General features: G+C 49.7%; 1 protein-coding gene across 3 annotated transcripts in view; it reads left to right on the plus strand.

The window, feature by feature from the left end:
- Nucleotides 1–23926, plus strand: part of CSMD2 (CUB and Sushi multiple domains 2) — a 672138-nt gene that overhangs the window by 540904 nt on the left and 107308 nt on the right. For all 3 annotated transcript variants that reach the window (XM_049694749.1, XM_049694771.1, XM_049694802.1), the window contains 10 exons: nt 2273–2368; nt 3564–3767; nt 4142–4266; nt 5134–5230; nt 6343–6447; nt 9677–9795; nt 10300–10369; nt 12280–12396; nt 15501–15710; nt 21914–22102. In XM_049694749.1, coding sequence (XP_049550706.1) covers nt 2273–2368; nt 3564–3767; nt 4142–4266; nt 5134–5230; nt 6343–6447; nt 9677–9795; nt 10300–10369; nt 12280–12396; nt 15501–15710; nt 21914–22102 — 1332 coding nt within the window. The remainder of the gene's footprint in view (nt 1–2272; nt 2369–3563; nt 3768–4141; nt 4267–5133; nt 5231–6342; nt 6448–9676; nt 9796–10299; nt 10370–12279; nt 12397–15500; nt 15711–21913; nt 22103–23926) is intronic.

The raw sequence follows: 23926 nt of genomic DNA on the forward strand, positions 1-23926 counted from the left end.
CAATAATTAATTGGGTTTAACTATATTTTCCTAGTTTTCTTTATCCCTGATGGTTTTTGATTTCCCTACTTTGGTTCGTTTTTTAAAAGTAGGGCTCCTCACTGCAGTACTTTCTGTCACCTTGCATGTATGAGAATGCCTTTCCTTTGATGTATCCTATAAATGACAACCTGATTATAAATCAGATTATGGGCCACAAACATTTCAAAGCTGCAGTGGTTACTTTATTCCAATAGTTAATATTATAGATGAGTTGAAATTCAACCTGAATCTTTGTGCTTGTAGGCAACCCACGCTTTTCTCTTTTAAAAACCGTTCACATTTTTGTCTTTATTTTTAAAATGGAAAAGCCCACGAGGATTGTTGTGGTGGAAATCTCTTTTCATTAATTAGATCCGGCACTTTGTGAACAATCTCATTCAAAAACCTCAAGCCTTTCTCAAGCTTCAAAAGTTGTCTTCCTTCTTAAATTATTTTTTCTCGTTCAATTTCTCTTGTCTTCTCTCTCTAGAATTCTTGATATATGCATATTGGATTTTTTTTCTGCCTGTCTTCCATGTCGCTTGTCGTTTCTCTCATTAGTTTAATCTCTTTATCCTTTTTCTGTGGATTCTGGAAGAATTTCCCAAATTTAATCTCCCCTTTGCTGTTCAATTTCTGCAGAATCCAGCTCCATGTGCTAGAGTTTCTCATCTCTTTGTAGCTTTTATTGATCTCAGATCTGTTCTTTGACACATCTTCCTCTAATTTCAGAGACGCAATGCTAAATTTAATCTTGTGACAACTGCTATTAAAAATCTTCTGAGATTTTTACCTGTTCTTTGTTGTAGTTCACATAAAGATACTTGCTTTGACTTCTGAGAGGTCTCCTACCTTAAAACTTTGGAATCTTTTCTTACGTCCAGTGATTTTACTGTGTGTTTATTCCTGGAGAGGGAGAGCTGCATACGTCCAGCACTGGAAGCTGAAATGGGTCCTGTGAGAGATTACGGGGGGTCCTACTCCACATGTATCCGGCCAGATGATGGAAAAATGGAAAAGTTGAGTTTGTTCTGCTCACATTTATTGAGAGGAGGAACTAGAGATGGTGGTGAAAATCAAGAAAAGCTTTTCTTCATGAGTTTCTTTTTGCTTTGGCAGCCAGAATTTAGCTGGGCAGTGACTCCTAGGCTCAGCCACCTGGGATCTATGTAAATCTAAGTGTGTTGTGAAAAAGGCTCTCTAATCCCCATGACCAGTAGCATCACATGGGCTTTTTGGAAGCACTGGTGGACCCCAGATGTGCCTCCCAATGGCTCCTTGGGTGGTTCCAACCCCAAGCCTCCCTGAAGTGATGTAGCCTGGCTTTCTGTAACACCTACTTTCCTTCTGACGGTGGGGTCAGCAGACATTCCCAGGGGTCCCTAAGGCTATGGAGGGGCAGCATGCAGAGTGGTCATGCCACTGCCCATCACCCCACATTCTCCCTCAGCTTCCACAGGAAGGCGATGGTGAGCAGGACTCCACCTCACGGCTGCAGGTCTGTCTGCACCACATCAAACAGAAGATATATCTTTATCTTCTGATATAGAAGCTATTGGGCTTCCTTAGCTTCCTGTGTCTGTGCGGACTTTCCCCACTTTATTGTGTATTGGTTGGGTGACAATACACCCTGCTTTGCCTGGGATAGTCCCAGCTTTCACTTGGTTGTCCCAGCATAATTATTAATAGCATGCCCTTTGACTCTCGGAAGTGTCCTAGTATGAGCAATAAATTCTATGATCACTCTGGTTGTCAATCATTTCACAGGGCATCTGGGAAAAGCCAGTTACTCTCCAGTGATTACATCACCCTCCTTTCCAGAGCTTGGTGCCTTTTTTGTTTGTTTGTTTTTATCAGATTGATATCAGTTTTCCAAGTAAACCACCAGTCAGTTTGGTAACGGCCATTCTCCCCCATCCATGTGGGTCAACGCATCTTCAGAAACTTTCTCCTTTCCAAGCAGGTCATTTGATCTGAACCTATCTTTCTTGATCTATAAACTGCAGGTACTGAATGCCAACCTCACACTGACATGGGTCAACATTAAGACCACGGATGTGAAAGCGTTCTGTAAACTTTAAACTGTAACTTGCAGTAAAAATGTGAGGTTTCATTTTAGGAAGACCTGGGAGGTGGAAGGGGCTGCTGTGTGGAGTGTGGGCAGCCCCTCCATCCTGGCCAGGATTTTACCCGCCAGGCCCGACTGCTGGACTCACAGTCTTCCTCTCCTCCTTGCCCCTTATCTCTGCAGGAGAATCTCTGCCCTTGGCCACCTCCAATCAAGTCCTCATTAAGTTCAGTGCCAAAGGCCAAGTTCCAGCCAGAGGCTTCCACTTTGTCTACCAAGGTATGCAGGACGTGGACGTGGGAGGTGTGAAGGCAGTCTCAGTTCTTCAGAGAAAACAGGGACCTTTGACCCCCTAGTCTGAGCCTCATTCTTAGGCTGTTTGGGGGCAGTTACGGGTTTGTGGGGCAGTTCCCTGAAATTCAGTTGAATTTTATACATTCATGTACCCAACAGACAATTCTTACCAAACTCCATGCTGGATAAGGGAAGAAATCATAGAAGGGAAGCTAATTTGCACACACACCCCCACTGCCCATTGTCCGGCACAGTCCTGATGGCATTGGGAAGACCAGCCCAGGCCTCTTACCTGGTTTTGTCTGCAAGACCCAGTAAAGGTGCGGGGAAAACACAGGCTTTGGAGTGAGTTGGACATGGATTTGGGTCCCAGCTCTGTCACTTTCTAACTGGGCACCAGCTCCTCCTCCTCTTGGAGCCGCGGTTTGTTCACCTGTAAAATGAGGGTGATCATATTACCTCACTGAAGGCATTAAAAGAGTTCACAGAGTAGCTGGCATGAAGCAGCTAATCAGTGTCCGTTCCCTTCCTTACAAGCCCGGAAAGGCCAAGTCTTGGAGCGCCCTGGCCTCCACCTGGAGGCCCCAGCCTCCCTCTGTCCAGCAGAACGTCCACTCTTCTAGGGCTCAGGCTCCAAAAATGGTCCTGTTCATTCCACCGCCCAGGATGAGCTGTATTGCCTTGTGCAGGGGTAATCCTGCCCCTGGGACACCCTCCCTGGGGCCTGGGTTCAAAGGTCCTATTAGCCCCTGTAGGTAGGAGGAAGGGAGATTCAGGTCATGAGAGCAGGGCCCTGGGCAGGGTCTTCACGCACATGGGGTGAAGAGGGCAAAGCAGGGTCAGGGGAGAAGGAAGGGCCATTCTCCCTGTTAGGGGACACGGGACCCTACTGGGCACGGGCCTTCATTGGGAAGGCGGAGAGCACAACTGGGCCTAAAGTCTGGGCCCAGGGGCCTCACAGTGCCTCCCATGGTTTCCAGAAGCTGTGCTACAACATTGTGTGTCTAGCTATGTTTCAGTGAGGTGGGCCTCATCCTAGAAAGCCTCCTACCCTTGCTCTGAGGGAAAGCGCCCAGAGCCTGTCAAGGTCCCCACCCAGTTCCAGCCCCCCGGTGTGCCCATCCCCGGACCAGTTTCTAGAGGGGTGCGGCCTGCCCCTCAGCGCCCTTGTCCCCTGCAGCGGTGCCCCGGACCAGCGCCACGCAGTGCAGCTCGGTGCCGGAACCCCGCTATGGCAGGAGGCTGGGCAGTGACTTCTCGGTGGGCGCCACCGTCCGCTTCGAATGCAACTCCGGCTACGCCCTGCAGGGCTCCCCAGAAATCGAGTGCCTCCCTGTTCCCGGGGCCTTGGCCCAGTGGAATGTCTCAGCCCCAACGTGTGTGGGTGAGTCCTAGACAACCAGGACTTGGGGGCGAGGGTGGCCAGCCAACACACAGCAAGACACACAGCAGCCCCGCCGGCCAGAGTGACTTCAGAGGGGGACCCCTTCCAGCCAAGCCCTCGTCCTGTGGGTCGGCGTGAAGACAGCGAGGAGGAGCAGTGGGGGCTGCTGGGGGAGGGACATGGGGGCGGGGGAGCGGGAACCAGGTCCCTCAGGAGGGTCGTATGGGGAGGAGCCACAGGAGGGGGCGGGGCTGGGGCCCAGCATGGAGAAGCCAGCCGGGGGTGGAGTCACAGCGAGGCCAGGGGCCCTGGGAGGGGTCTGCCGGGGAGGCTCCCCTGGGGACCCACAGAGACCAGAGCGGCCTCCTTCCCAGTGCCCTGTGGCGGCAACCTCACGGAGCGCAGGGGCACCATCCTGTCCCCCGGCTTCCCCGAGCCGTACCTCAACAGCCTCAACTGCGTGTGGAAGATCATGGTCCCCGAAGGTGCTGGCATCCAGGTGAGGGCCAAGAGGGTGCCGGGGGCAGACACAGCAGCCTGTCCCTGCCCCTCAGGCCAGGTGTGCGGGGGAGGCCCACAAACAGAAAAACACAACAGGTCCCGGCTCAGGAAGGACAAGGGGTGGGTGCTGGCTCGGCCATCAGGGAAGCCAGAAGAAGGAGGTGGGCCCGGAGCTGGAGTGTGAAGGCTGGGGAGGAATCGTAGATGTTTCTCAAACGGCTTGAAGGATTCTGTTCTTCAGAGTGTGGGGGGATGGAAGAGGAGGCATTGCAGGTGAGGGGAAGGGGGCAAGCCGGCAAGCACAGATGAAGCAGGGACAGCACCCGGCGCACACCTGGGGGGTCGCACCTGCAGCCTGAAGCTGCAGTGGAATCGGGACCATACTGGTGCCCGGGGGTGACAGCCAGTTGGAGGAGGCCCAGGACAGCTGCAGCGGCCGGGAGGAGGGCCCGGGGCGGGCAAGGCCAAAAGAGGGGAGCCGCAGGGACTCAAGGTGGACAGGTCCAGCCAGGCACGGGTTACTGGCTCACAGCAGACATCCTGTCTGGTGCAGTCGAGACAGGAAAGTGAGGAAACCCAAGGAGTGTTGGAGAAGTGAGGGGGAGGCCAGCTGGACCGAAGTAGCCTGGACTTTCCTTTCCCCGTTCTCTACCTGACAGAGTACCCCGCTGCCGTGCAAGCATCTCATACCTCTCTCCGCCACTGGACGATGAACTGCTGGGGGACAGGGGCTGCATCTTACTTTTATCAGAGTTCCTAGCACAGTGTCGGGTCCAGACTAGGTGCTCCTCCCTTCACGTAGATGGGAAGGGAGGAGAAGAGGGAGGGCTGCCTAACCCATGGTGCAATCCCCCTGCCTTTCCAGATTCAAGTCGTCAGTTTTGTCACAGAGCAGAACTGGGACTCCCTGGAAGTGTTTGATGGTGCAGACAACACTGTAACCATGCTGGGGAGTTTCTCAGGTGAGGCGGGGCTTCTAGGGACCTGGACTCTGAGGGCAGTAGTGGACTTTTATTATTATTATTGAAATGTAATTCACATGCCATAAAATTTGCCATTTTAAAGCGTACAATTTAGCAGGTTTTAGTATATTCACAAGCTTCTACAACCATCACCGCTGTCCAATCCCAGATCATTTTCATCACCCCAAAAAGAAACCAGGTACCCATCTGTACACACTCCCCATTGTCCCGCACCCCCGCACCCCCTGGCAATCACTAAGCTACTTTCCACCTCTATGGATTTGCTCATTCCAGACATTTCGTATAAATGGAGTCCTACAATATATGGCCTTCTGGGTCTGCCTTCTTTCACTCAGTGTAACGTTTTCAAGGGTCACGATGTACAGCACACATCAGCACTTCACCGTGTGGACAGACCACATTTCATTCATCCATTCATCAATGATGGACATTTGTTTGTTTCCAACTTGTTGGCTAATTTTGAATAATGTTGCTGTGGACATTCACGTACAAGTTTCCATGGGAACATGTTTTCAGGTCTCTTGGGTATACACCTAGGAGTGGAATTCCTGGGTCATATGTGATTCTATATGTAACTCTTTTGAGGGACTGTCAGCAGAGTGGCCACACCACTTCCCATTCCAGCAGTGGACTTCTAAGTGTGGTGTATGATTTTGCCCAAAGGTCAGGGCAATTATCTGGGTCTTATAGACCCCAGAACTTCATGCTGCCAAGACCTAAGAGGCGTCATGTGCCCCAGATAAACTGTCTACACTGCCTGAATGGCCTAGAGAATTATCCACGTCAGAGTCACTTTGAAGACGCCTGGAAGGGGACCAAACTCATAGGCCACCTGAGGGAAGTCGCCCTGCTGCTGGCACGTGGCTCTGCCACTGCTTTTTTGAAGGAAGTTGTTTGGAGTCTCTCCTCCCTCAGCCGTTGGAGACCCAGCACACTAAGGCGAGCTAATTTGTCATTCAGTGAGTTTGATAACTGGGGACATCTGGGGGCCTTGGGAGCAGAACGTCAGCAGGTAGCAACAGCCGGCGAAATGGGGGGGCTCGCAGGGGTGAGGAGAGGCTAAGTCTGATTGGTCCCCATTTCCTCGCCAGGTACGACCGTGCCTGCCCTGCTGAACAGCACCTCCAACCAGCTCTACCTGCATTTCTACTCCGACATCAGCGTGTCTGCAGCGGGCTTCCACTTGGAGTACAAAAGTGAGAATCCCTAGTGTCAGCTGCTTGCAGGGTTCAGGGTGGGAACTGACAGGGCCTAAGTTCCCACAAGGAGCGGGGGTTATCCTGGGGCTATATATTCTCCACCCCACTGAAGCCTTACGCCAAGCTAGGTGAGGATGCGTAAGCTCAGAGAAGGTCTGAAACCTCCTCAAGACACACAGCCAGGAAGTGGTGGAGCCAGGGTTCTCACCCAAGGGTCTGTTCCTCAAAAGCCTGTGTGCTTCCTCTGTGTCCACACAGGAGTGGGAGGGGGGCCAGGTCACCGGCTTGGGCCCAGTAAATTATTTGGGGTGTGAGACAATGGAGGTTCTCTCCTCCTCCAGTCCTAAAAACTGACTTCTCCAAACCCTGGTCAATGATGCAACTGTCCTTGAAGTTCTTCTTCTCATTGCAAACTTCACTCCTCTCCCACTCTCAAAACCTTACATCCTGGCTTCCAGCATCCCTAAGTGGTCACAACTAAAAACTCTTAAAGAAAAAGCGTTGCAGGGGGAGGGAGAGGTACAAACTCCTGGGCATAAGATAGGCTCAAGGATGTATTGTACAACACGGGGAATATAGCCAATATTTTATAAAAACTGTAAGTGGAAAGTAACCTTTAAAAATTGTATTAGGGCTTCCCTGGTGGCGCAGTGGTTGAGATTCCGCCTGCCGATGCAGGGGACGTGGGTTTGTGCCCCGGTCCAGGAAGATCCCACATGCTGCAGAGTGGCTGGGCCCGTGAGCCATGGCCACTGAGCCTGCGCATCCGGAGCCTGTGCTCTGCAACGGGAGAGGCCACAACAGTGAGAGGCCCGCGTACCACAAAAAAAAAAAAAAAAAAATTGTATTAATTTTAATTTTTAAAAAAAGGAAAAGGGCTGCAGATGTGCCTTGTGGGGCGACAAAGACAGAGGTTGCTGGGGTAGCTGCTCTCATCCTGAGACGGCCTGCCCATCCCCATCCCCACTGGGTACAGGAAAAAATATGTTGGCAGCAGTGTTTGCCACGCATTCATTCAGCAATTACTTATAGGGTATTTACAATGTGCCAGATGCCATGCTGGGGTTGGGTAAGATCAAGATGGGTGAGTCCCCTCTGAGTCCAGGGGAGAGAGGCAGACACGTGGACAGAACAGGACATGACAGCATTCCAGGTGCTCACAGGGGTGTCGCCAGGAGGTACAGCGGTGGTTCAAAGGATAGAACAGTCACTTCTCCCAGAGGCTGGTGGAGAAGTGAATGTCATGAAGAAACACTGGACACCTGCAATGTGGCACGCCCTGTGCTAAGTGCCCACGGAACAAAGATGAATAAGGCACAAAGCACAAAGTCTAGGGGGAGAGATGGACATGGAAACATGGAAGCAATGTGGCACGCCCTGTGCTAAGTGCCCACGGAACAAAGATGAATAAGGCACAAAGCACAAAGTCTAGGGGGAGAGATGGACATGGAAACAGTGATTGTAGTTCAACCTGATATGCTAAGGGTGTACAGAAGAGGGGAGCTAACCCTGGCCACGTGAGACTTTACAGTCTAACCTGAGTTAGATTTGGAATGAGAAGTAAGAAATGGAAGAAGGTGTGGTTGGCTGGACCATCTTGGACAGGATGGGCAGATGGAAGACCCACTTGCTGCTAGAGGCCTGATAGGGTCAGCATTACCCAGCTGGTCTCAAAATGAACGAGCTTTGTCCAGGTAGTTGGGAGAGGACTAGCTGGATCCCAGGATGTTCATCGCCTGGAAGAACTGAAATGGGCAGCTGGTCAGAAAGCCCTGGGGCAGCTGGAAGCCAAGACCCTGCAGGGTGGAGGATAGGACAGGGACCTCCAAGACCTTCCTCCCACAGACCTCTCAGGCCTCACTCACCCAGCAGGGTGAAGTATCCTGGCTCTTGAATAATTTGTACTTTTCCTTTCACCCTCTCGTCTCTGTTCTCTCCAGTTTTGTTTCCTTATCCAATATTTAAATTTGAGTTCTTAAATGTTCCCTAGAATCTTCTCTTTTCTTACATGTTCCAAAGATAGAACTTTCCTAAATCTTTTTGCCATTCTACTGCCTCATTCCCAGGAAAAATTCACCTTTCTGAATTTTTTTTTCTGTTGCTATTGTTCAAAGGAATGGGTAGTTTTCTCAGTAGCTGGTGTTTATCATGCACTGTCCTCTCACAGTGGAAAGAACTAGGGGAAAACAGAGGTCTCCATTAGTATTTGGAGACTGAAATTCCTAGGAGCCAGTACTCTGTAGTTGTGTTTGTTTTGTAGATAATCTACAAAGAGGGTACAGAAGGGGAGAATTAACTGCTATTGTAGAGGCAAATGGTTTTGAAGGGTACTGAAAAGTCTTGTCTACTGCTGTGTATTTAATATTTATTTAATTGAAATGGAAATGAAACAATGTGCTTTCAGAAGTAATAAATTGCATATGATTTTTTTAAGTCTTCCTTTGTTGTAAGCATGGCTTAAATAAATCAAGCTATGCAATGTAAAGAAATTAGAATGGACTTTTCTCTGTGTCCTTCTGTCTTCCTCTCTCTGTCCTCACCTCTCTCCCCATTGCATTCTTCTCCCACCACACTCTTTTGCTCTTGTTTTCTCTTTCTCTCTGCCCCTCCTCCTCCTTCTGTCTACCACTGCCATTCCAGTAAGCAGGTGTCAGGTTACTAAGTTCTGATCACCCCACTAAATACTGAGTTGCCTTCTACTTGGACTGCAGGGAAGAGTGGGGCAAAAAGAGACAAGATGACAGTTGAGATGAAGTACTTTCAGTTCAGTTTGATGATTGTTTTAATATTGTCCTTGGAGTCTTTTGGCCCAGATGCTGGGATTTGTGGATTTAGGCCCAAACATCTTCCATTTCCAAGCACGACATCCACTTCTTAAAAGCACATGTAGGACAAAAGTTGCTTGGGAAGAGCATGATGGAACTTCTTGGGGTGATAGCAATGTTGTATAGTTTTGAGCCCGAGGGCCTCTGGACAGCCAGAGTCCCCACATGATACCCGCCTGCCCCAGGAGGCTTTGGTCTGTTGAGCCTCTGTGCCGTGTGAACATTCTGATTTTCTCATGTGCTGGGAGGTGAAAGGCTTAGAGGTTGGGAGGAGAGAAAGCAGAGAAGACACAGCTTGGAGGCAGCTGCTCCTCCCTGCTGCCAGCCATGCCCTCGGCCTGCTCTTACATCCACCTGATGGGCTTGTCCATTCTCCTGTTGTCTGTCTCTGTCTGGTCTAGCGGTGGGCCTGAGCAGTTGTCCAGAACCTGCTGTGCCCAGTAACGGGGTGAAGACTGGCGAGCGCTACTTGGTGAACGATGTGGTCTCTTTCCAGTGTGAACCGGGATATGCCCTCCAGGTACCTCCCGTTGACCCCCAGGGCCGGAAAGGTGTCCCCTGAGCTGGGGTCAGCCGGCCTTCCCCCAGCAGAGCTGCAGTCACCAAAGAACAGAGAGAAGCCCCCCAGATCCCCCAGGCACTGTTATCCCCTCCTGGAGCTGTTCATGAAAAAGACAAAGTGCTGACTTTAGCCATTTGGCACAAGCCAGCCTTGAATGTGTTCCTGCAAAGTTTCGGTTTGATTAGACTTTAGGAAAATTGAATCTTCCTTTGAAGGCAGTGAGGGACTCTAGTAATTAAAGGAGTCTCGCAAGGAACCTTTAGAAATGAGAATTCTTTAGCAATAGCCGCTAGTAAGCATCCTTCCCCAGATCTCTCTCCCTCTGCCTCACTCCCCATTCCACAGTGGATCCATGTGTCTTGTTCCTTGACCCAAGGCCCCAGAACAAGCCCCCTGCTGCAGGTTGTACACGCAATTGTGCCCGTGGGGGCAGCTAGCCCACGCTGTTCTTGATTCCTCCAGGGCCACGCCCACATCTCCTGCATGCCCGGGACCGTGCGGCGCTGGAACTACCCTCCTCCACTCTGTATTGGTAAGAGAGTCCCCACTTTTCCAGGTCATTCAAATCCATTTCTACCAGGGCTTTGAGTTCAGTGACATATCGCTGGGATCAAGTTCGACTCCAAAGGAAGTTTGGTATTCCGGGGCTGCTCACAGACAGTATTTTAGACTGAGGTTTTTGTAAGCTTTAACTCTCAAGATTTTCCTGACTTCTGGATACCTTCACCCACCAAATGAAACATGACAGGAGGCTTGCCCATTCGAAAACCTGATGATGACCATTCTGATTCCAGATAATCGACCAAACCCCAAATGGAACCTCTGGGCACTTTGGGCTTTCCCCTGTGACTTCTCGTGGGACAGACAGATGGAAGCCACTGATAGAGGAAGGCTGAGGGTTCCCTGTGAAACGAGGACTTGGTTTGGTTTCTGTGCCGAGTAGTGATGAAGAGATCATTGGATACAAGAAAAGACAGGATCTCCACCCTCAGAAGCTTCTAGTCAGCTTGGGGCAGGGGGAACATCCCTTTATTGAAGGTCTGCCACATGCCGGGCACGGAGCTACATGTCTCCTCACCACAGCTCTTCAGGGCAGCTGTCATCACCCTCATTTTTGCCAATAGGAAAACTAAGGCTTTTAGGATTCAGAAGAAAGTGGCAAAGTTGGGAATGGAAACCTAGGTTTCCCCGCCAACTGTCAAGTGCAAATCTAGGCTAACCTTCGGGTAGGAAGCAAGGTGAGCGAAGGGCGTGGCACTGGAGCATATGAGATTTCCCTTCAGTGATCTCACCAGGATACAGACCTGGTCGTCTGCAGAGCAGTCAGAAATGGGACTGGTCAGCCCAGGGCCCTTTCCCCATCCTGTATCACAAAGGTCTTGCCCGGGGAACTGCTCATAGAACAGCAGCTGCTGTGGCTGAGGGTGTACTGTGTGTGCCAGCCGCTGTTCCAAGCCAGGCGAAGTCCTTTCTGTTGTAACCTCATCACCACCCTGTGACACAAGTGCTGGGTGGGGGAAACTGAGGTTTGGGGGTTTGGGGTGGAGGGAGTTAGAGCTGGCCCAAAGTCACTCAGGAAGTGGGAGCATTGGGATTGTGACCCCAGTGGTCAACGCCCAGGTCCCCGCTTTGCACCCGGGCACTGATCCCTTCGGGTCTGTGTGCTCGAGTAGTCCTCTCCCCAGAAGGCGTTTGCGTACACACGGCACATGGCCTCCCCTCCGCTCCTTTCTGTGGCCTCCCATGACAAGCTAACCCCTTTCTGCTCACACAGCCTTTTCCTAATAAGATGTAAAAGGAAAGAATCGACGTCAACTGACCAGGCTGCAGTCGTGCCCCAGCCCTGCATCTTCAGGTGACTGTGACTGAAGTCACCTCGATTGGAGATTCAGATGCCCCAACCCCTCCTGGGCTGAAATAATCACAGTCACTTTGGCTCAGGGCGTGTGTCAACGCTCTGAGGGTGGGCTCGTGGTGGGGCTCTTCTGTTGACCCCCCAGTCCCATGGAATATGTATTTGTAAAGAGCCTGGCCGCGTGCCAGCGCATCCCCGTCCCCTTCTTTCCTATTTTTCAGTCCTGGAAGAGTTGACTGGACAGTGAGGAGAGGGAGATTTGGGGGATAGTGTAGGAGATGGTCACACGTCTCCTGGGGCAGACCGCTTGTGCTGCATGACCTCGCTAAGGAAACTGACTTTGAAGGGCATGCGTAAGGTCAAGCATCCATAACTTGGGTTTGTGGACGGCTGGGCAGACCTAGGAGATGCTTCCCTTCCTGGATTTACATGCTCAGTTTGGCCCTTGTCTGCAGTTTTTTAGGGAGATGAATTATAGGTTCCTTTGGGTTCTCAAAGGGAAATTGACTTGGGAAAGTCCAAATGCTGCATGGCCCCGTACTGACCTCACTGCAGTCCTAACGCTCTGTCTGGTCTCACGGTCACAGCGCAGTGTGGAGGAGCAGTGAAAGATATGGACGGAGTGATCTTGAGCCCCGGCTTCCCGGGCAGCTACCCCAGCAACACGGACTGCTCCTGGCAAATAGCACTGCCCGTGGGCTTTGGTAAGTCTTCACGCCCAGGCCTCTGCCTTAAAGCGGCTGTCTGCGGCTGTCACTAACCTCAGCTGAGTCCATTTAGCTCTCGGCCTCTCTGCTTCCTCAACTGTCGACCTCTTGTGCAAGCGTGAGGATCAATTAGGAATGGTAGAGATGAACGGGCTTTGGGGACATAAAATAGGGAAAAAACTTCAGGGATTGCCATTATTATTTTTATCATTTGAGCAGTGGGCTAAAAGGCGGAATGAGAAATTACTCAGGGCTGGTTAAAAAAGAAAAAAACAATCTATTTTACTGAGACTGGACTTCAGCCTGTTCTTTTAATTCCAGTATCTAATTTCTCATCCTAATTAAACTGAGCCAAGGTCAACGTGAAATTGAGTTTGCGTTCTTTATACTCACCTTCTAGCTGGGCTTAGAGGTTGGGCGGTGTCTTTGTGTGTGTGTGTGTGTGTGTGTGTGTGTGTGTGTGTGTGTGTGTGTGTAGACACAGGGGTTGGCGTGGTGTAGAGGACACTAATCTGGGTACAAAATTAAATTAGTGGAGATTCATGTGTTGTGTACTGGGAATGTAATCTAACCCCCAGTATTTCTGTTGAAGAGATAAAGGATTTATGTTGAATGGAATTTATAGGCTGTACACATAGGTCATCTTGCCCAAGTCATTTCTCTGCTCCTACAAATGAAATGTCCCGAGGAGATCACTGCTGAGCAGGCCCGTGAACCCCCAGTCTGTGACCTCAGGAGTGAAGACCACCTCTTTTGTCCTTTATTTTTCATCCTAGAGTGGGTCTTCTGATGGAGAAGAGGCTTTTAAGAGAAAGTGATCTAACTAAAGATCTAAATCTTACCTGAGGGGAGGAGAGAGGTTGTGACCCCCAGAAAATGGAGTCATATTAAGTACCATCTCCTGAAGGAAACTGGGGATGGACGATCAGGGTACAAAATGATGATGACTTTGGCAGCCTTGGGAAACTCCAGATTTTGAGACTGAGGAAAGAGGAGCTGGGAGACCCTGTAGCTCTGCATCCAGGCACGAGTCAGAAGAAGCTCAGATGATGAAGGGCTGGAGGGAGGGCTACATCCAGAGGAAAACAGAAGTTTAAGTGGGAGGTGCGTCACTTTCTTTGTATGTCTTGATGTTCAGCCACCAGAGACCTCTATCTTTAAGTCCTCCAGGAAGTCATCCTCTTGCAGGGACCAGTCACAGAAGACCAGATCCCTTGCTTTCAAGTTAGTGTTGGACTCCAAACAGGCCCTAATGGCACCTGCTTTGTGTTTAAAAACCGCTGCATTTACAAACTTCTGCCACTAGGTGGCGGCAGTCAGGCAGATTAGTTCAGAAATTCTGCGATCCTTGAAGAGCCCCTTTCATGGATGTGCAGCCCCGGTGTTGGGATGACGCATGGGCGTTGGGCTGGAAAGCATAGGTTCCGCAGATAAGTACAAAGGTGCTCAATGTAAAATTATCTGTAATTTGGAGACAATATACATGTTAAATAATAGGAGAGTGAATAGTGTGGCTGGATAATTCATTAAATGGAATTAATTAATACGTAGTTAAAATCAATGAACTGTATCTTTACATATCAACAAGGACAGACCTTGAAAAACACATGCTAAATTTAAAAGTTTACAAAACTCTATATACAGTATAATAAGATTCATGCAAATGTTTAAAACAAACCAGATATGTATTTAAGAATCTAAAAACATGAACTGGAAGGCTATCTTCCAAATTCATGGAAGTGACTGCCTCTGTGGAGAGGACAGTGGGAGAGGGCAGGAGACATGAAGGGTCTTCAACAGTATACGCCAAGTCTTTATTTTATTTAAATAGTCAGATGCAAAAAATTCACGCCTGGGCTTCCCTGGTGGCGCAGTGGTTGGGAGTCTGCCTGCCGATGCAGGGGACGCGGGTTTGTGCCCCAGTCCGGGAATATCCCACATGCTGCGGAGCGGCTGGGGCCGTGAGCCATGGCCGCTGAGCCTGCGTGTCCGGAGCCTGTGCTCCGCAACGGGAGAGGCCACAACAGTGAGAGGCCCGCGTACCGCAAAAAAAAAAAAAAAAAAAATTCACGCCTATGTGCTCATTCTAAGCAAATTATAAAGTACAGACGAGCAAATTATAAAAATTCCAATTTATGTGTAATCCCACCATGCAGAAATAATCACTCACAGCTTAGTCCTCACCATCAAAATGTGACCTTCATGAAGACAAGGGCCTTGTAGATCTCGCTCCTCCCCATGCAGTGCCCACCTAGCACAGCCCTGATGCATGGCAAGAGCTCAATAAATGTTGTTAGTGAATCAATAAATAGTCCTCCAGTTTTTTAATACAAAAATTAGAACTGTATGCTACATACTGCTTTGCAGTCAGATTTTCATAATTAACACTGCAGACTTCTTTCTATGCTTAGAAATATATTTCTTCAATAATAGTAATCTAATTTTGAGAGATCTTATCAATAAATAAACATCAGTAGTCCTACCTTTATTCTTCAAAGAATATATTAATATGTAAGTTAAGATGTTAATGAGATCCATTTAACCTGTTGTGTTGCTAGGAGACCTTGATTAATCCAATAAGACCCCAAAGTATAAACTTCACTTGGCATCTTAATAGAACCAATAGGACGATGTATTCTTCTAATTTCTGAATCATCATAAGTGCTCTGGAAAATACCAGTATTGAAGTTCATGTCTTTTGATTGGGTGTAGTTATGTTTAAGTGGTGGTATTTTTAAGTAAAAAGTTTATTTTAACAAAGCTATCTTTATACTGATACTACACCTATGAATCCTAAATTTAATCAGGTGTTAACCCTGAACGTCGTTTTCCATAAAATAAAACAGACTGAAGACGGCACTCTGAAATGACTGATGCCTTTCATTTCGAATGAATAATAGAAATACTTTTAAGTTCAGTCCTGCCTGAAGACGAGAGACTGGGCTGGACTGGTGACTCCCCACATGTGGTCTGGGGACCCTAACTGGGTGGGCAGTCCGTAGAGGGGACCCGTGGGCTTTGGCAGGTGATGCTTTCATGAGGCGGCACATGGGGTGCGGGACTGTATTGCTTTGGGCACTGTCTGCCTGTCTTGTTCCCAGGAGCTCACATCCAGTTCCTGAACTTCTCCACCGAGCCCAACCATGACTTCATAGAAATCCGGAATGGCCCCTATGAGACCAGCCGCATGATGGGCAGATTCAGTGGAAGTGAGCTTCCCGGCGCCCTGCTCTCCACATCCCACGAGACCACCGTGTATTTCCACAGCGACCACTCACAGAACCGGCCGGGATTCAAGCTGGAGTATCAGGGTGAGGAGAGGGAAGGCCCGTCCATCCCCACCTCTTACAACCACCCGTCTTCCCAGCCTTCTGCGTAACGGAGGAGGGAACCCAGGAAGGGCGGGGAGGTGGGGGCAGGCCCGACCACCGTGACATGTCTCTCTGGCCCACAGAGGCTGTTGAACCCCTTCGACAAGCCCTTCCCAGGGCGGCAGCCCCAAAGCGCCTTCTCAGGCTCCATCCCCATCCCCACCCAACAGCCAGCAGCTTCCCCTGAGCAAGTGACCCATCAGTCCCTCTTAGGCATCCCCGAGTGTCCAACCAGCCACTGCCCCTTGGCCTTGAGAGGCTCGCTTCCTCCTCTGGGTCCTCCCCTGTGTGTCCGTTTTGCTCAGCAAAGCTCCTCCTCTGACATGATGGAGGATTCCAGTAACAATTCTTGTAACAAGCCCAGAAGGGCCCACTGAGCCTTAAGGATGAGACAGGTGCGTTTACTCCCGCTGAGGGCTTCCCTGTGTGAGGCCGGACCACGCTCACCGCAGCTCCCCCATCCTGAGCTGCAGTCCTGTGACTGGCCCTCTCCTCCTGGAAAAGCTCCATCCACTCCAGCTCAGGCTTCCCCTGTGGAGGAGCTGTTACCTGTGCCGTGCAGCTGTGCCCACCTGTGCAGCGGTACACAGGCCCTGATCGGACCCGACGTCTCCCTCGGGGACTTTCCTAGTGTGACTGACTGAACCATTTGTTCTAACCTCTTTGCCCAGATTCTTCCACTGAATTTTTTTTCATATGTTTAGACTTTTTTCCAAGGCTAGTACATGCTTGTCAAAAAATTAAAACATCACAGAAGTTTTTGTGAGCGCATCACAGAAAGTCAAAATTCTCCCATAACCCTGCCTTATGCAGAGATATCAACTTGTAACCGTTTGCTTTTCCCATTTTTTCTGTACATATACTGATGTAACTATATTTTTAACCAAAATTGGATCACTATAGATACTGTTTTGCAATCTGCTTTTTTTAAGTTAATTTTTAATTACACAGACAGTCTATAAACACACCTACCGTGTTAAAAAAGAAAGGGGGAGGGAGAAAGAGGAAAGGAAAGAAGGAGGGAGGGAAGGAGGGAAAGGAGGGGAGGGAGGGAGGAATTAAGAAATTAAAACATTACAGGTAAGGCCAAGCTTTCTTTGTCTACAGCCTCCAAACCCAGAATTATTCCCCAGAAATAATCACTATTGTTTTGACGTGATCTTTCCAGATCATTTCCCACACCTAGTTACATGTTTCTTGTGAAGAATATGTAATACGTCACGATTTTTTTTGGTTGTGTTTTCTATGGTAATATAGAATTTCTATATACAGACCATTCTGACATTTGGCTTTTTTATCCCTTGTCCGAGATGAATACTGACCAAGGATTTGGGCTTGTCACTGAGGGAAAGCCTTAAAGGGTACCCTACCGTTGGGCCAGTTATATGGGCGCTGCCCCCTCTGGGGACCATCCCTGAGTATGGTCAGGGTTGTTACCACCTGGGAAGCCTCAGGAGGAGGAGCTGGGACCCTCATACCAAGGCAGCAGCAGCGAGAAGCCGAGCCTCTTTCCCAGAAAGTGCCACTTCGTCGGTGGTAACGCAGCTGCCCACCCAGAGGGGCTGTATTGTGGGCGCATCGCAGAGGCCAACCCTAACTAAAGGAGCCTGTGCCTGTGAAGTGTACCCAGCCTCGGTGGGCCGTGAGCCCTGCCCAGTGGGTCATAATGCGTCCCGCGGCCACAGGCTGTCCCAGGAGAGACTCAGGCCCAAATACAAGGTCAGGGTGCCTCTCTGGGACAGACGCATGCCTCTCTCAGGCTTCCTAGTTATTAGTCTCCTAGGGCTGCTCTATCAAAGTACCGCAGACTGGGTGGCTTAAACAACAGAGTTAATCTCTCACAGTCTTGGAGCCTGGAAGTCCCAAGATCAAGGTGTGGACAGGGCTGGTTCCTTCTGGGAGCTGTGAGGAGGAATATACTCCATGCCTCTCTCCTGGCTTCTGTGGGTTGCTGGCCATCTGGCATTCCTTGGCTTGTGGGAGCATCACCCCCATCTCTGGCTTCATCTTCACATGTTGTTTTCCCTGTCTGTCTGCCTCCAAATTTCCCCTTTTTATAAGGACACCAGTCATATTGGAATAGAGCCCACCCTAACAGGCTCATTTTAATTTAGGTAAAGGCAGGCGAAGACGCTGTTTCCAAATAAGGTCACGTTCTGAGACACAGGGGTGGGTTAGGACTTCAACATGTGAATTTGCGGAGGACACAATTCAACTTGTAACATCCTCTTTCAGGCCCAAGGGCTCTCCCTGAGGCTCCTCCTCTTGGATAAATGCAAGGTCTGATGACGCCACCATTGTGACAGGGACAGCCGCTCTGGGGCCCACCCGTGCCCTGTGCCTTCACCCCTGTGACGGGCACAGCCCTGCCCGCCAAGCTTGCGTGGTGGGACTAGACACTCACGCTGCATTCCCCACGTGTTAAGTCCGCTTTGTCCTTGTCACAGCTGCCCTCTGAGTCCTGCAGACTCCCTCCCTGTAGAAGAGACCTAACTATCCCCACGGAGCCCTGGTCTCAGCCCCTCCCATGCTCACCAAGCCCTCACCTCTGAGGAGCTTCACCTGAGGCTCCTCTGCACACGGGCCCTGCACTAAGGCTTCCAGACACAGGCCGGCACTCTGGGTTAGCGCCACACACACCGAGGCTCCACAGGTTGAGAGGAAGCCGGTTTCTTGAGGATGCTCGCTGTGTGTGTGGCGGGGGGCAGGGGTGGAAGCAGGGAGGAGGGGTGGTAAGTTTGCCTTCAGAGGACCAGCGCCTTCACCTGAGTTGGCCCAACTGTGTGAGGGGCCCAGCGACGTCCACTGGGGTTTCCACTCTGTGGTAGCCCAGCTCCCCTCACTCACATTGTACCCCAGCACTTGCCTGGCTGTTCCCCTTGAGGCTTCCCTTGGGTCACAGGCCCAGCTCTTTCCTCAGCACCTGCCCACTGCCCCAGTCCTGACGGCCCCTGCGGAGCCACTCTTGGTGTCAGGGCAGCTGCCCCCCTCAGACCTGACCTCAGCTTCCGTTAAGCCTTCTCGTGTATGATGACCCCAACCTCCCGACTAGGTTGTCTCTAGTGCCGGAGGCCCAGGCGCTCCCACCAAGGCCTGCCAATGTGTCAGGCCCAAATAATCCTCCCTGCCCCATAGACCCACATTCTTTAGCCTGACCACTCACCCCAGGTTTTTCCTTTATGAAAAGACCTGCTTCATGAAAGAGCCACCTGTCACCACAGCCGCCATTTCTATAGAGCAGGCCTAGCTCTCTGTGGTTCCTTGACTTTCTTTGGAAGAAATCCAAATCCTTACTTTTCCTCAGAATCCCTCCTGTTAGACACTCTGAACATCCTCGGCTGGGGTTCTCCTTTCCCTTCTTCAGGTAAATATTCCCATAAAGTTTTCAGTAACAGCATAAGCTACGCCTACCCAGGTCTCCTAGTCTGACAGGCTTAACTTATTCCACTAAAATTTCTCAGGAGATTGTAAAAACACAAGAACTTAGCAAAATGATGACATTGTTCCAGAATGTTAGACATCATCATTATTAGTGTTTTTAATCTGGTGCTTTGTTTGAAATTGTATCTGTTCCCACTGGAGCATCTACTACTAGTCTCCCTAAGGAGCCCTTTCCTGGGAAAGTTAATGAGTCCACCTCTTAGGGGTCACGTCTGCCCTCTAGGCCCAACCTCTCCCTTTTTTTTTTTTTTTTTTTAATTAATTTTTATTGGAGTATAGTTGCTTTACAGTGTGTTGTGTTACTTTCTACTGTACAGCAAAGTGAATCAGCTATATATATATATATATATATATATATATATATATCCCCTCTTTTTTGGATTTCCTTCCCATTTAGGTCACCACAGAGCATTGAGTAGAGGTCCCTGTGCTATACAGTAGGTTCTCATTAGTTATCTATTTTATACATAGTGTGTCTATGTCAATACCAATCTCCCAATTCATCCCACTCCCCCTTTCCCCCCTTGGTATCAATACATTTGTTCTCTACATCTGTGTCTCTATTTCTGCTTTGCAAATAAGTTCATCTGTATCACTTTTCTAGATTTCATATATAAGCAGTATTATACGCTATTTGTTTTTCTCCTTGTGACTTACTTCACTCTGTATGACAGTCTCTAGTTCATCAACCTCTCCCTTTGAAGCTTCCTCTGGTGGAACGGGCTCTGAGACTTCTCTCCCTGTGAAAGCAGTCCTGGTACCCTCACTTCAGGGTCTCTCTTTGTGAAAAGCGCAGCTTCTTCCACTGGAGACAATTCCTGTTATAAAGACCCAGCTTCTCTCCTCCAGGCTGCTTCTGGTTTCTCATGAGGCCTCGGTCTTCAGGCTCCTCCCCATCTTTGGGTCCCCCTGTTCCCACCGAGGCTTCTCTTTAAAAGCCCAGCTCGGACTTCCCTGGTGGCGCAGTGGTTAAGAATCCGCCTGCCAATGCAGGGTACATGGGTTTGAGCCCTGGTCCAGGAAGATCCCACATGCCACGGAGCAACTAAGCTGGTGCATCACACCTACTGAGCCTGCGCTCTAGAGCCCGCGAGCCACAACTACTGAGCCCACGTGCCGCAACTACTGAAGCCCATGTGCCTAGAACCCCGTGCTCCGCAACAAGAGAAGCCACCGCAATGAGAAGCCTGCTCACTGCAACGAAGAGTAGCCCCCATTCGCCTCAGCTAGAGAAAGCCTGCACACAGCAATGAAGACCCAACGCAGCCATAAATAAATAAATGAAATATTTTACCAAAAAAAAAAAAAAGCCCAATTCATCCATTCAGTCACCTCCCTGAGCTACAGGCTCCCTACTTCTACTAAGACTTATTTGCCAGGTCGTCCAAACCCTGTGCTGCTAACAGAGCCACGTTCCTTTTGGCTGACCAGCCCACCCACTCTCTCTAGAACTGGTCGATTTTTCAACACAGCCAACTACTTGATGATGTCCAGTGAAACCTGCCCAGTTCTTCCCACAGAGACCTCCCTGCACGATCCTGAAAGGAAATACATAATAGCCACCCTCACAGAGGGAGAACTTCAGTAACGGCACTCTCATGAGGACTCTTATTCGTGTTGTTATTGCACGTGATGCGTGCACCGGCTTGCATGGAGCACTCACTGGGTCTCAGCTATTCCCCCTTAGAATTTCCACTATTGGAACGCTCCCTCTACTCCCATGGCTGACTTTCTGTCTGGTGGGCCCAGTTACTGTCCAATTAAGTGAAGGCTCTGCTCTGTGACACGCTCAGCAAATCCCTCAACGACTTCTCCTGGTGGGCCAGGACTCAGCCACTCCCATTAAGGAGTGTGAGGCAGGTATACTCATACTCAGGGAAGCAACTTCCTTGTACTTTAGAGGGACTTTTACCCCAGCTATTCTGTCCTTTGCCACAGGTTTGGCTTCCTCCCACCCCATTTCTTCCTTCCCAGTGGGCTCTCATTTCTCAGTTAGAAGGGCCCCACTCATGTCCTCACCTGACCACTTCCCGTGTTTGTGACCTTGGTGGTTGAATGAGATCAGCAACAGGAAAGAGCGGAGGTCAATGCTGAGCCCCAGTGAGGTGCTCAAAGAATAATGGTTCACAAATGTGAAATAGATAGCTAGTAGGAAGCAGCTGCATCGCACGGGGAGATCAACTCGGTGCTTTGTGACCACCTAGAGGGGTGGGATAGGGAGGGTGGGAGGGAGACACAAGAGGGAGGGGATATATGTATACGGATAGCTGATTCACTTTGTTATACTGCAGAAACTAACACAACATTGTAAAGCAATTATACTCCGGTAAAGATGTTAAAAAAAAAAAAAAGAAGAAGAATGGTTCAATCTAGCCTTGTCTTCCTTGGGTCCCCTATTCCCATGGGAACAATAATAACAGATAGCATTGATTACGTTCTCACCATGTGCCGGGACTGTGCAAAGAGCTGTGTATATTTGATCCTACTGGATTCTCACAATAACCATTTTCTAAATAAGAAAACAAAGGCATAGAGAACTTAAATCATTTGCCCAAAGCCAATAGCTAGAAAATGAGGAAGGCCCATCTGAGTCCATGTCTTGGTTCTCCACCACTATGCTAACTCCCTGGTACGCCTATATTCTGGTCAGGGAGAAAATGCCCAGAGAGGAGAAAGTAACCTTCTCTCGTGATCGTTTCCAGCCTATGAACTTCAAGAGTGCCCAGACCCCGAGCCCTTTGCGAATGGCATTGTGCGGGGAGCTGGCTACAATGTTGGGCAGTCGGTGACCTTCGAGTGCCTCCCAGGGTATCAACTGATGGGCCACCCTGTCCTCACATGTCAACACGGCACCAACCGGAACTGGGACCACCCGCTGCCCAGGTGTGAAGGTATGTCCCTCCCTCATCCCTGGTGATTCTTTTTAGGGACACTGATCCAGAGTAGTCCCTGCCTCCACGTGCCCGCCCCGTGGGATCACCCATGCTGGGAGGTCCTGGCAAACTTTGTCCATCCTGTTTCCATAGAGATGAGACCAAGCCTATCCAGGAAGAGGGTCCTGGGACAGAGTTCTGGGCCAGCCCTAGGGAGGACCTGGAAGAGATGTGGGTCGCAGCCAAAGGAATACATACTCAGCCCTTGGGAATAGCCAACCTCGTGGGTTAGATGTCCGCAGTCAGAAGGGAAGACACTGATATGCTGAGGGGTAGAGAGAGGTAATCATGACACTTTCCTAAGGGGAGGAGAGAATAAAGCATCTTTCTAGGAAGTTCTTGTTCCTCTCTTCACACCTCCCAGCTTATTCTCCCTCTCCTACACGAGCCTAGAGAGATCTGAGTTGATGATATCAGGGAGCTAGAGGTGGTACTTTCCTGGGTCTTCATTAACCAGAACCAGGATGGAGAAGGACCAGGAGGTCATGCTGTCCCTACCCCTGTTTGCACACCTCAGTTCCATTTTCCTTCCTTTTCCTGGAGGAGAAGCTGGGATTTGTCTTGAAAGGGGAAAATATGGCAGGAGGACAGTATAGTCCAGGGGAAAGCACCCCAGTTCCAGAATCAGACCGCCCTGGGCTTCATCTCTGAACCACTTCACCTCTCTGACCTCCAGTTTCTTCCTTAGTACAATGGAGCTTCTCACCTCTGCTTCGTAAGAGCTGTGAGGGTTGCAAGATGGCTCATGTAAAGCTCCCAGCGCAGTAACTGGCCCAGAAACGATGAGCTGGAAGTATTAACTCTCCATAGATAAAGAGACCTTGTCTGCACAACTGAGCTGTTCTGGTGTTGGAATATAAGATCATAATCTCTAAAACTATTCAACTTCCAGTTCGTTTTTCAGATTTTCAGAACCATCCTTGTGTATAACCAGTCCATCATTCTGGAATTGTTGGCTGGTCACCTGCTATATGACAAGCTTCATTGTGGACTTTTGTTCCCTTTTTACTCCTTTATATGGCATCACAGGAGAGAGGAATGAGCAGTGCTTCCTCCATCAGACATCTTGAGCCACAATCCCTTCTCCCTCCTAAGAAAGTTCTTCCCTTAGCTTTTTATTTATTTGTTTGTTTGTTTTTGGCTGCATTGGGTCTTCATTGCTGCGCACAGGCTTTCTCTAGTTGCGGTGAGTGGGGGCTACTCTTTGTTGCGGTGCATGGGCTTCTCATTAGGGTGGCTTCTCTTGTTGTGGAGCATGGGCTCTAGGTGCGTGGGCTTCAGTAGTTGTGGCATGCGGGCTCTAGAGCGCAGGCTCAGCAGTTGTAGTGCACGGACTTAGTTGCTCCGCGGCATGTGGGATCTTCCCGGACCAGGGCTCAAACCCGTGTCCCCTGCATTGGCAGGCGGATTCTTAATCACTGCACCACCAAGGAAGCCCTCTTCCCTTAGCTTCTTAGACGCCATCTTCTCTTGCTTTTCCAATTACCTTTCTGCCTGTGCCAACTTTTTTGCTCATCTATTTCTTTGTCCCTTAAGTGTTGCTGTCCTTTGAATTTTTTTCCCAGACTGTCTTCTTTCCCTCACATCTCCAAATGCCATCTGTATCTGCAACCTTTGTCTCTTTCCTGAGTTCTTCACCTGTACATCCAACTCCTTACTGAATATCTTCTCCTATCCAGAGGCATCTAAATCCCAGCGTGTTCAAAATGGAAGTCATCGTCTTTCTGCCTTTACATTGAGATCCTCACCTAGTGAAGGGTGCCTCTAGTCCCCTGGTTATTC

Source organism: Orcinus orca, chromosome 1, assembly GCF_937001465.1.
Source record: "Orcinus orca chromosome 1, mOrcOrc1.1, whole genome shotgun sequence".
In the NCBI taxonomy this organism is placed as follows: domain Eukaryota; kingdom Metazoa; phylum Chordata; class Mammalia; order Artiodactyla; family Delphinidae; genus Orcinus; species Orcinus orca.